General features: G+C 43.9%; 2 protein-coding genes across 2 annotated transcripts; one reads left to right on the top strand and one right to left on the bottom strand.

Annotated features, from left to right (window-relative positions):
* Positions 1-36: 36 nt before the first annotated feature.
* Positions 37-3,818, bottom strand: FA14DRAFT_52097 (uncharacterized protein). The gene has a single exon (XM_025502465.1). The coding sequence runs from the start codon at positions 3,748-3,750 to the stop codon at positions 88-90; it is 3,663 nt and encodes a 1,220-aa protein (XP_025356433.1). The 5' UTR covers positions 3,751-3,818; the 3' UTR covers positions 37-87.
* Positions 3,819-4,158: 340 nt separating this feature from the next.
* FA14DRAFT_160990 (uncharacterized protein) lies at positions 4,159-12,538 on the top strand. Its single transcript, XM_025498924.1, has one exon. It carries the CDS (start codon positions 4,295-4,297, stop codon positions 12,083-12,085), a length of 7,791 nt encoding a protein of 2,596 aa, XP_025356432.1. The 5' UTR covers positions 4,159-4,294; the 3' UTR covers positions 12,086-12,538.
* Positions 12,539-12,543: the final 5 nt, after the last annotated feature.

Below are 12,543 nucleotides of genomic sequence, written 5' to 3'. Positions count from 1 at the left end.
TGAGATCTATTGTACTGTAGCCCATGGTCTGGGAAATAATCAAAAATGTACGATGACATTGGTATATAATCTATTAAGAGTACATGCTCATGGCTGCGATTGTCCTAACTGTTGAGCGCCAAAAAGTCCTTTTGAGAACATACTTGCCACAACATCAAATCCGTCTTCAGCTTCTTCGACTTCATTGATAAACAGATCGTGTCGTTGTCCGAATTGAATGTTATTCTTTCGGATTTCCAAAATGACTCCATGACTTTGAGCACAAAGTGGACATTCATTTTCACCTTCGCCCAAACAACGACTATGGAAAGAATGTTTACACATGAAGTGAACACTCGGCAGATCCAGATTACCGCCGCAAGAGCTGCATTTGCTTTGTTGGAATATTCTTGGTTGATCAAGATTTTGCAAAGCATCAATGTCTTCTTGTTTCTCCCGTGTCTCCTCGCGGTATGTTTGTGTAAGTTTTGCGTTTGTATTGATATCATTTCTTTGAGCATCAAGAGCACGCATCAAATGATCACGTAAAAGACCAACACTTGCCACGCCCTTTTTACTGAGCAATTGAACCATTTCAAGCGGTGACAAAAGACCTTCATCGAACACATGCGTCAAAATCTTTTCAACGTCAGATTTATGACGTTCCAATCGCTTTTCATCAGATACCAAGTGACGTAAAACAAGTGGATATAGAGATGGCTCAATACTTCCATACCTCTTGAGCGTATTCAAGATTTTGTCACTGGTACTCTGCGCCGCTCCATCTTCTTGTCCATCTTCTCTTTCCATGTAAAGTCGTAGGATATCCTCATACATTCCTAGCCTTTCGTACAGGTACACAAGACCTTCATCAAAGTCATGTTGTGTACACAAAACAATTGCATGGCCAATATCGTAAGGCAAAGAGTCATATTGGTGCAAGAGTGCTAATGCTCTCTTCCGTTGCGCTTCTTCTGTACCATTCTGCTCGTGCGAAGAGAGGTACAGCTCCAACAAAGTGTTCCAAATCGTTTCTTGATCTCTCTTCTCGTCTTCTTCCAATTCGTCCTCTGCGTCGATCTCGATCGGATCAGGTATTCCTCTAGCATCTTTAATGACATCCAAGTCAACTGCTTCGTCCCATCTTGCTAGAGCGACAGTTTCCAGAAATCGGATGAATTGCGCCCTATGGTTCAAAAAGTGGGCGAAGAACGGACGAGGAGAAGGAGGTGGTAGAGCGTTTGCTCCATTGTCCTGCACTTTTTCTTCTGCCTCTTTGCCTTCCGTTGCAACAGTATCCTTCCCTAGCTTTCCTCCGCCAGTGCCACCTAACCTTCCAACTTTCAAATATGCCAAGTAATTCTTGTTCTCCGCCTTGCTTGCATCGATTCCACTTCCTTCAGCAATTGGAACAGGATGAAAAGCGCCAGAACATAGCTCGATGAGAAGATCGGTAGTTGCCTCTGCATCATGATCTAGCATCCTTCTGCCATATCTGTATAGGTTACGCTGAGCGTCAGGCAGCGGGAGACTGCGCACATACCGCATTGCGTCAACGTAATCTCCCACATCTTCGATCTGAATACGGATATACTCATCCGGTTGATGATATCGTTGTGCTAGATATGCTGCATGTTGGAAATAGCCTGCTTGTCTGCAAACGCGAATTGCGGTATCGAGATCGAATGGTAATTGTTCTACTCCGCCTTCTTCATCACCTCCTTCATCATCACTGTCATCCAAATCTTCTCCAGATCTGTTTCGCTTCTCTCCGTCTTTTTCGATTGGTCTCTTGATAAATTTGTCAAGTGAGTTGACATCTTTGAGCTTTGCAAAACAATTGAGCAGTAGTGTAGTGTGATCAGCATTGGCAAATCCTCTAGCATGCAACTCTTGCAAATATGTGGTAAGATTTGTGATCCTTTGAGCATCCAAAAATTTACGAATCACATAACTTGGTTGTGTGACTCCAATCGATTTGACAAATTGACCGATTGCACCTTCGAAATCTCCTTTTTCGTATAGGTAATCTCCATACTTTCTATGAATGTCGCCAAGTAAAGGTCCAACATTACTTTGTTCGGATGATACAATAGCACCATTCTTCTTTCGACTTCTGGCAGCATGCGACTGTGCCACACTGATGGCAAGCAAGTAAAGTGATTTACGCAGCAAAATGTCCAATTTCTGCCGCAACGATTTCTCATCAAGTCTTGTGACCGACCCATCATCACCCAAAACACAGATCTCGCCTTCAGGACCGGACCATGCATCCCGGATGCCTCCTTCCAACGTGCTTGAATGTGCGACTAGCTTGCTGTCCAGATCAAAAATAGTCACTTTTGACACATCGTTCGATTTCGATAGATTGCTGGAAGACTTATCCCTTTCGGCTACATAATGTCGAACTGTTGGTGAAGCTGAAGCAGCAGTAGCAGGCATAGGCGGGGAAATGATGATCAATTGAGTACTCGAAAGTCGAATGACTGATTTCCTTCCTTCGAATGCCAGTGACATCTCTCTGCCTTCAGCTCCGATCACATAGATAGCTTCATCACGCGCTACTACCATCTTGCCCGCCAATCTCTCCTTTTCCACACCTACGCCATTCCATTCACCTACATTTGCAGGTACCATGACCGCACATTCAAGAGCACAGCCAACATCATCCACAGACGAAGCTGGCGATCCAGCTCCTTTCCCAAGAACGGTGTAGCGCAATATCTTTGAGATTGTGGCAATGAAAAGATGTACTGTTGTACCTGATTGACGATTTGCAATTGCCTCGCCGGCATCAGGCTCTGCTGCGATAAAGTTGTTTGTTTCCAGCCTTTTCCTTTGCTTGTTGATTCGAGGTGCAGGTCCAGCAGGGTGCGTATTGCTTGGTGGATCTTGTTGTACTGTAGCAGGACGGTGTTCTGAGAAACCAAGGCCAGTTACAGAATCCATTCCTATAGCTTCGCCGGATTTTGATATCGATGTTTGATGCACTACCTTGAATTTCGGTAGAGTAACAGCGGGAGCATTACTTGTCTCAATTTGCGATTTTATTCTGGGAGCATTATCTAGAGTTTCCGATACATTTCGTAAAAGTAAAACTGTTCCATCCGCAAGCCCGATTGCAATGAATGAGGAGGAAGGCGTGTGAGCAATTGCTGCAACTGGAAATGGTTTACTGCCATGCTGCACTTTTGCTTCGGCTAACAAACGGGGTGACTGTGCTCCATCAGGTGATTTGATGGAAATGTTCAGATCCCATATCCGTAATATTGGAAATCGAACACCTTCATCTTCACCTAATGTTATCGCCCTTCCTTTGTCATCACAAACGATATGTGTCACACGACCAGAAGATATAGCTTCTTTACTGTTTGCACTCGTTCCTCTAAATGCCATCCATGATCCCAGTATATCATAGCTCTCTGGATCGCATGCTATTATTGTTCCCGATTGTGTTCCTATGAGTATACTGCCTGCTTCATTTTGACGTTTTGATTCTTTCTTGGTTTGTGTATTGGCTTGATCTACAGCATTTGCTACCACATTTGATCGAACGAATGCTGGTACGATTGAGGCTTGTGCGATTGCGGCAATCGTACTAGGTGTTTTGAAAACAGCGGGCGATCGTGCAAAATCTGAAGCATCACGTACAGTGCTCACGTCATAAAATGGTAATTGTCTCCAAGCTGGTGTTTGAGTATCTGTGATTTGATCATTCTTCGCCTCTGCTTTTGTTCCATTTTTCTTTTCATTTGTTGTCCTAGCCGACATCTTACCAATCCAAAGTGATCGAAATGTCAAAGCATGAGGAGATATTCAACTCCTGATAGAAGATGGACGTTAACTTCTAAAATAGCCTTTCATACGCACGGACTTTCTCTAAGCTAAGCCAGCAAAAGAATGAGCGTAACGCGGTGCGGACATACAAGGGGAAATCTTTGGCGTAAAATCTTAAAGTGAGACTCCTGTTGTGTGCAGTGCATGTAAGAAAGGACACCCTACTCCGACAAAAAGACGCGTTATGCACACAAGCAATAAGAAGTCGGCGAATTTGATGTTGCATTCCAGTGTAATAAGGCTAAAGTGCCCAAAAAAAGTTAAGTTTAATCGGATTCAATTTTAGTGGACTTGGTTTGAAAAAGGAAAATGAGTAGTACTTTTCATATCATCAACCTTCACCTTGATCATAACGAAATAGCAAATGACTAAAGGATCATTTTACATATAAAGACTTGAAAGTCATTCTCACAAGAGAAAGAAATGATCGCATACATATGAAAAATACACGAAATTCACACTCTCACATCTTACGACAATGTCACGAAGATCTTCTATATCAGGATCACGTTCGCAATCGCCAACACCTGCCAATCCTCAACAAGGATCGGATAATAGAACAACAAGGTCTACGTCACAGGCAGTACCTTCGCTACTCCTACCCTCACTTCACAACAGCGTTGATCAAGCAGTCTCATCCGCCGGTCCGCATGCTTCCCAATTCAGCATAGCCTCTTACTATTATGATTCGGCTCAATGGGGATCAGATTCACAAGACTCGCAAGCTGCAAGACATGCAAGCAGATATCCGCCTTCTCTTTCAGTAAGAGAATCACCCCCAAGGGTAAGAACTGCTCAACCAAACACAGCCAGCACATCAAATTACCCCTCACAGCATGATGGCGATGATAATCCAGAAAGACCATTTTCCGACTGGGCAGCAGGACTTGATTACGATCATTCGTTTGATGAAGGCGAACTTGTAACCTCAAGAGCTACACTGGAAAATTCAATGCTTGCCTCTACCCCACAACCAAAGTCAGCCACAGGAAAAAGTCCCTTGCGATACGACTTGGATGACGATGATATGATCTCAGCTGGTCCATCTCGACACTTCTTCGGAGGAAGACATGGTCGCGAGTTCAGTTCGGCCACAGAAGGTGATGTTGGTGTTCATCCTTACATTCAAGTTGACAACATTGACAATCAAGGAAGTTTCACTGATCTGCCATTAGATCATGAGCATCTAGGGCCAAAGCCTCAAGACTCGGTGAGCTTCTTGGGAGCCACCTCTTCACGCAATAGTTCTTTCATTCAAATGGGAACAGAAGTACCGCATCAGTCAGCATCTGAAGTCGCTGCTCTGACAGCGTTCAAAGCACCTTCTGGTAAGGTTAGGCACCCTGGAGGATATTCTGACGAACGTGCGGGTGACCGAACGGATATGGAGCCGAGACGATTGGATAATTTCTTTGGTGATGAGGAAGAAGGCGTACGACGGGTCGAATCTCCTTCTTCTCTCGAAGAAATGGCAGATACAGAAATGAATACGACTCGAGATACTCATCGATCCAGTGCTGATTTGTATGCTCGGATGGGAATCTCTTCTAGGAGCGCAGATGGAAATGGCGTTGAACGTGCAAAACAAGGATTGACGCGAGTCGGTAAGTCGATTCGACGCTTAAGTCGTAGAGTTATCAATCTCGATGGCGAAGAAAGACCAAACACGGAAGGAGTGATTCGCTTACCAGATCATCAAGAAGTCGATGAGAGTAGCAGTGATGACGAAGATGGTATTTATGCTGTTGATCAAGTGCATACTGTGCCCTCAAAAGCCTCCTGGGAGCTACGTGGTAAAAGTTTGGGTATCTTTGGACCCGAAAATCCTTTCCGCCGTTCTTTGGCTACTTTAATGTCACAATGGTGGATCGAACCTATCATCTTAATGATGATCATTCTTAACGTGGTCCTTCTCGTCCTTCAATCTGCTCGTGATGTTTTCTTACAGCCCCGTAAGCCAGGCTATTTTGACTACTGGCCTGATTATGGATTACTTGCTGTGTTTGTGTTTTACACTATCGAGCTTGTTGCACGCATCGTTGTCTCGGGATTGATAATCAATCCACCGGTGGCATATGAAGCTCCTCAAGAGCAAAGGAAAGCGGATGATGGCGTCATTTCACCTCCCATCGAAACACCATTCTCGCAACATGTACGAGCAAAGGCAATGCGATCCAACACTTTGGACACGTTTGCAGCAATGGCAGGTACTATTAAAGTTCGAGCAACAGAAGCTGTTCGACCGCATAACCATCTCGGACAATTGAATGAACATGGCAAGGCTCCTTTGAGTCCAAATCGAGCTCATGCACCACGTACAGTCACATCAGATGTGTTGGACACCGAGCACACTTTTCCGCCTCATCAGCATGACCGAAGCCAGAACAGTAGCGCGACAAAAAGTCAATTCGATCGAAGACAGCCAAGTTCAGCCACATCATCAAGTGGACAATTGCGGGAAAAGACATCGACCTTTTTACAAAAGAGCAAATTAGCTCCGTTTGCCGAAGCAATAAGCAAACAACGTGCACAAGCCGCCGATTATGCTTTCCTTCGTCATAGTTGGAATCGAGTCGATTTGGTCGCTGTGGTGTCTTTCTGGGTGATGTTCTTCTTGGCGGTAGCCAGAGAAGAGATGACTGATAGTCATCACATTTTCATCTTTCGTGCTTTGAGCGTTCTTCGTTGCGCCCGTCTTTTGACGGTTACACGGGGTACTTCGGTCATCTTACGAAGTTTAAAGACTGCCGGACCGCTTTTGGTCAATGTGTCTTTCTTTACGTTGTTTTCGATGTTGTTATTCAGCATCATTGGTGTTCAATCATTTGAAGGAAATTATCGAAGAAGTTGTCTCTGGGTCGGCGATTTGCAAACAGACCCAAATGCACCGAGAGGACAAAATTATTCAACACAACAAATTTGCGGCGGTCATCGTGATGCTGTAACTGGAGCAAAGACGAAAGCAGTTGATTTGAACGGTCGTCCTTTATCGATCAGTATCAAAGGCTTCATTTGTCCCGCCGGACAATTATGCGTAGAAAATGCTGAAAATCCAGAAAATGATACAGAGAGCTTTGACAACATTTTCCTTGCCTTGTTACAAGTGATCATTGTTATCTCCTCAAACGGTTGGTCAACGATTATGTACAACATGATGGATGCCGATTATTACGCATCATGTTTGTATTTCATCATTGGAATTATCGTTATGAACTTTTGGATGGCAAACTTATTCGTCGCAGTGATCACAAATACCTTTGCTACAATATCTGCTGAAACGAAGCAATCTGCTTTTGCTGCTGAAGGGATTGAACCAGCAAAACCATCTGCAATTGTAGAGGAAACCGCAGCTGCTCAACGTCGTAAAAGGGTGGCGAACGTCTTTAAACGCTTTTGGGGTTATACGAAATGGTTCTGGCTGGCTTTGATTGTGGCCGACTTGGGTGTTCAAGCAAGTCAAGCAAGTTACCATGAAACGTCATCAAATCATCGACTTAGCTTGACGGAGCTCTATTTGACAATCGCATTTGACTTTGAAATCTTGGTCAGATTTTTGTCCTATTTACTCGATAACGATTGGCGATCGTTCTTTTCCATCAAGAGAAACCGATTCGATTTATTCCTCGCTGTGATCACTACTATAATTCAAATACCTGGTATCAAGAATTCAGACGTGTTTCCTTGGTTAACAGTATTTCAATTGGCCCGTTTCTATCGTGTCATCATCGCCGTGCCTCGAATGGAAGCTCTCTTATTCCGCGTTTTCGGTTCGCTTTCCGGTTTGTTTAACATGATCGTTTTCCTTTTGCTCATGGTCGGTCTGGCTTCCCTCGTGGCCGTTCAGCTGTTCAGGGGTGACATTCCCGAAGTTTCTGAAGGTCAAACAAATGAGATCAATTTTAAGCAAATGTGGAACTCATTCTTGGGTATGTATCAAATTTTCTCATCTGAAAATTGGACAACGCCTCTCTACAGCGCATTGACAAGTGAAGGTGAATACAAACAAGCCGTCATTTCAGGAATCTTTATGTGTGGATGGTTCTTGTTTGCCAACTTTATCGTCTTGCAAATGTTTATCGGTGTGATTGCGGAAAATTTTGGCATTGCTGAAAGTCAAAAACGAGCGCAGCAATTGGAAGTCTACCTTCGCAATCTCGAAAAGCCCAAAACAGCTCTGATCGTTCGAATTTTGCAGCGTCTTAGCCCTTATAGATGGCTTCGAGAACACAATGCTGCGAAGATGGGAGAAAAGTTGCCAGATGACCATCCGGAAACACGATTACAAGCCGAAAGAGAATTGGACAAGATCGATGAAAAGATATTGAATCGAAGAAGCATTCGGAATATCGTCAGTCCCAGTAAAGCGCAAGGAGTTCTCAAAGTAGTAAGAAAGATTGCACGCTTGGATAGACCTGAAGAACAAATGCCGCTTGACACAATACGTGCACGACAAATTCGTCAATCCTTTTCAGGCACTTCAATGTTGAATGATCGAAGACGGCAGATGAGCATGTACGATACTGCTGCTGCTGCTGGAGTTGCAGCCACGCATGCAGCTGTTGCCGCTTCTCAAGAACCTTCCACTTTCCTTTCGCCATCTGAAACTATGCAAAGCGGGCCTCAAGATACAGCACGCTTGTTTGCTCGAGATCGACAATTACGCAGGATGAGAAGCGATCTCGGTTTATTATCTGAAGAGCCGCCAAGTCAAGCAGAGGTGAACGCATTACACGAAAACAGATGGAAGGATGATCCACGTATTGCACAAGCACGATTGATCAACACACATCCTTCTTACGAAAAATCTCTTTGGCTCTTTTCCAATATGAACCGATTCAGACGTATCTGTCAAAGTATCGTACCATGCTCTCATGGTGAACGGCTTTTCGGAAGACGAACATCACCTTTCCGTTTACGCATTTATCAACTCGCAATTTTTGCAACCATTGCAGCTAGCGTCATTATTGCTGGAATTGCGACGCCTGCTTATCGTCGTCAGTGGTATCAAGATCATGGTATTCGTCGCGATAGTTGGTTCTCACTCACAGAGGTTACCTTGAGTTTGATCTTTATTGCAGAATTCTTCATCAAAGTGATCGCAGATGGATTCGCGTTCACGCCAAACGCTTACCTCTTATCGCCATGGAATGCTTTGGATTTGTTCGTCTTATTGACTTTGCTTATCAATGTTACAACCGAGTTGGCCGTGATTGGAGGTGTTAGTCGTTTTACCCGTGCACTTAAAGCATTCAGAGCTTTACGATTGATCAACTTGTCCGATCTCATGAGACGCACCTTCTCTGCTCTGGTAGCCGTTGGAGGTCGTTTTGTAGATGCATCTGTGTTGGCAATTCTTTACATCGTTCCGTTTGCAATTTGGGGTCAAAATTTGTTCTCTGGTTTGCTCTACTCTTGCACGGATGGCAGCGCAGGTATCATAAATAAAGCAAATTGCATAGGTGAATATGGTGCAAGTCCCGCTGAATGGACATTCCTTGCTCCACGTGCATGGCAAAATCCAACGGTAGGATCGGTGTATAGCTTTGATGATTTCCGAAGCAGTTTGTTGATTCTTTTCGAAATTGTGAGTTTGGAAGGATGGACGAACGTAATGGCAACTGCAATGAGTGTTGCAGGGTTCAATCAGCAACTTCAAACCGATCAAAGACAAATCAATGCCCTTTTCTTCGTCATTTACAATCTCATCGGTGCCGTCTTTGTTTTGACACTTTTCGTTGCTGTCATTATTGAAAGCTTCCAAACGTTCTCTGGTGCAGCTTATTTGACTACTGCGCAAAGGCAATGGATCGATCTCAAGAGGCTGATTGCCAGACAAAGACCATCAAAACGACCAAAAGTTCGACCTACTGACAGAGTACGTTCGTGGTGCTATGATCGCGCTGTACACAAACATGGCTGGTGGTCACGAATGATGACGGTATTTTATTTGGTCAGCTTGATCACATTGGCAACAGAAATGTATAGAGATTCGAGGGGAAGGGAACAAGTACGCGATTTGATTTATATTTCACTGGCCTCTGTCTTCGCCATCGACATTACTATTCGATTGTCAGGGTTGGGTTGGAGATCATACAGACAGGATATGTGGAATCTGTTTGATTTGATCGTCGTCCTGGGTCTCTTTACAACCTCGATTCCTCTTTTGTCTCCCAATTCCAACAATGCGGCGAACACTCAATTGCAGAAGTTCTTCTTGGTCGCTGTGGCATTCAAATTGGTTCAAAAGAATAATGCACTCAATCAGTTATTCAAAACGGCCATCTCAAGTCTGCCAAGCATTGTCAGCTTGTTCTTACTTTGGATTACCTTTTTCTTGGTTTGGGGTATCATGCTCGTCGAGGTCTTTGGATTGACAAAATGGAATATCAATGAGACATACAACAAAAACTTTTCAACCTTGCTCGGAAGTTTGGTATTCTTGGCCATGATGTCAACAGGAGAGGGTTGGAATTCGTATATGCATGATTACACACTTACAGAACCGTATTGCACTTCTTCTGAGAATTATCTCAACACAGATTGTGGTAGTGAAGGTTGGGCATACGCTTTATTCATCGGCTGGAACGTGATTTCCATGTACATTTTCTTAAACATGTTTACAGCCACGGTGGTGGAAAATTTCTCATACGTGTTTCAACTTGGAGGAAAACCAACGCTATCAAGAGAGCAAGTACGAAATTTCAAGAAAGCATGGGCAGAATTCGATACGACTCGCTCTGGAGTGTTGCGAAAAGACCAATTTGTTCCTTTCTTTAATCGATTAGACGGCTCTTTGGAAGTACGTATCTATCCTGCCAAAGCGACGATCAAAGCGCTCAAAGACAAAGCAATTACAAGCAGAGAAGGGCGACCAAGATCATTTGATGCATCTTCTCGTGGTTCACGCAGTCCTACAAGACATAATGCTGCAGCTAAATTATTGAGTCCCTTGATGGGCGGTTCACACAAAGCCAACAATGAAGAGCAGAAAGGAGCCTTTTTGTGGCCACCTTCTCCGAACGAGCTGGTCGTTGATGGCGTCAATGTTACTGTACTGAACCGTCAATTAGGAAAACTCGATCATGAAGAGATCAAAAGACGAAAGATGCGTTTTGAGCGTCTGTATCATGAAGCATGCTTATTGCACGAGCAAAAAGACAAGCGTAACAAAGGAGGTCTTTCATTCACGGATATGCTCTTGCTTTTGGCGCATTACAAGTTGATCGATGATGAACAGGCTTTGGGCCTGGACGAGCTCGTGGATAGAAGGGACCTAATGCAACTTGTTGAGGATAGAATTGAAACGGAAAGAATTCGTGGTATTCTTCGTCAAATTTGGCTGCGCAGACGCTTTTTGGCCATTCGAGAAGCTAAACATAGACTGAGCGGCGATCGCTCCTATGCAAGCTTACAAAACATTCCAGGCTCTCCAACTACGCAAGATATTCCATCTATCAACATTCAAGATTCTTATCTGGATTCAGACGACGATCAATATGCTAATGGTAAACAAAAAGCACATCAAAAGCCAGCACTACGCCTAGACATTGGCAATCTGAACGATCCCACTTCATCAGGTAGACAGATTGTCAGTCGATTTGATGATGATACTCCTTCTCCTGGCAAGACAAAAACATTGCGTCAAGCAGGTTTAGCAGGCGAACATCCAAGTATCCTATTGACAACATCTGGAGACGAGGATATGTACGACGATGATTCAATTAAACAGATGAGTAGTGATGGCCTTTCGCCCCAATCGGCCACGCCAAGATCTTACATGAACGAATTGGCTGTTGGTGAAACATCTATGACGCAATTGTCACCTTCGCCTAGCTTGCAAGAATTGGAGAGACAAGCGTCTCCCATCATTCAAGAGATCGATACATCTGCTTGGGGATCTGTGGCAAGAAGACTTTCGTCAGATCATTCCAGCGCTGATCGGGCTAGGGAAAGTCCAAGCAAAAACGCAAGTGCAGCAACATCCTCTTCTTCGCATCGTCAAAGTGCTTTGAGCAGAATGAACCCTTTCAAATCACGTAAAAGGTCTGATGCAGATCAACAAGAGCCGCAATCATTATTAAGACAGCGATCACGAGATGATGACGGTTCTGCAATCCGCAAAGTTCAATCAAATACTTCTTTCGGTTCTCGCGATACCAACGAAATGCGTGAAAGTGATCATAGCTCCACCGCATCTATCTCAATACGAAGTGCTCAAGGGCCTAGCCAACCACGTAAATCAGCCGAACGAGAAGGCGATTGGATCTGAACAAGTACAAAACCTACAAGCATATTTTATGGACAATCTTTCTCTTTCTTCTCTTTTTTCTCACTGTATATTCACATCGCAACAACACAGCACACCTTTTCACATTCAAATACACAAGCAATTTCATATATACCGCATCGGACTAGAATTGAGAACATTATGTTCTCTCATCTCAATACAATGGATTCTTTTGTTTCATATTAAATAGCAAAGACAGAAAGCGTGACTAGAATTAAACTTGAACAATAGAAGTAAAAGTTGAACGAATTTTGAGTGGCAACATTCGTGGCCGGAACTGCAGGCATAAGAATTCCCACCGAACTGCCATTTGGATTAACAACCATAACCGGAGCAGTATCGTTTATCTTTCCAATCTTTGGCATCACAACCGGAACGATGGGTTGAGCAGAAGAAGAATTGAGAAACATTGGTGTGTTGAATTTCGCAATTACCGTTCC

This window comes from Meira miltonrushii (genome assembly GCF_003144205.1).
Source record: "Meira miltonrushii strain MCA 3882 unplaced genomic scaffold FA14scaffold_2, whole genome shotgun sequence".
NCBI lineage: Eukaryota > Fungi > Basidiomycota > Exobasidiomycetes > Exobasidiales > Brachybasidiaceae > Meira > Meira miltonrushii.
This window is presented reverse-complemented; position numbering and strand designations above follow the sequence as displayed.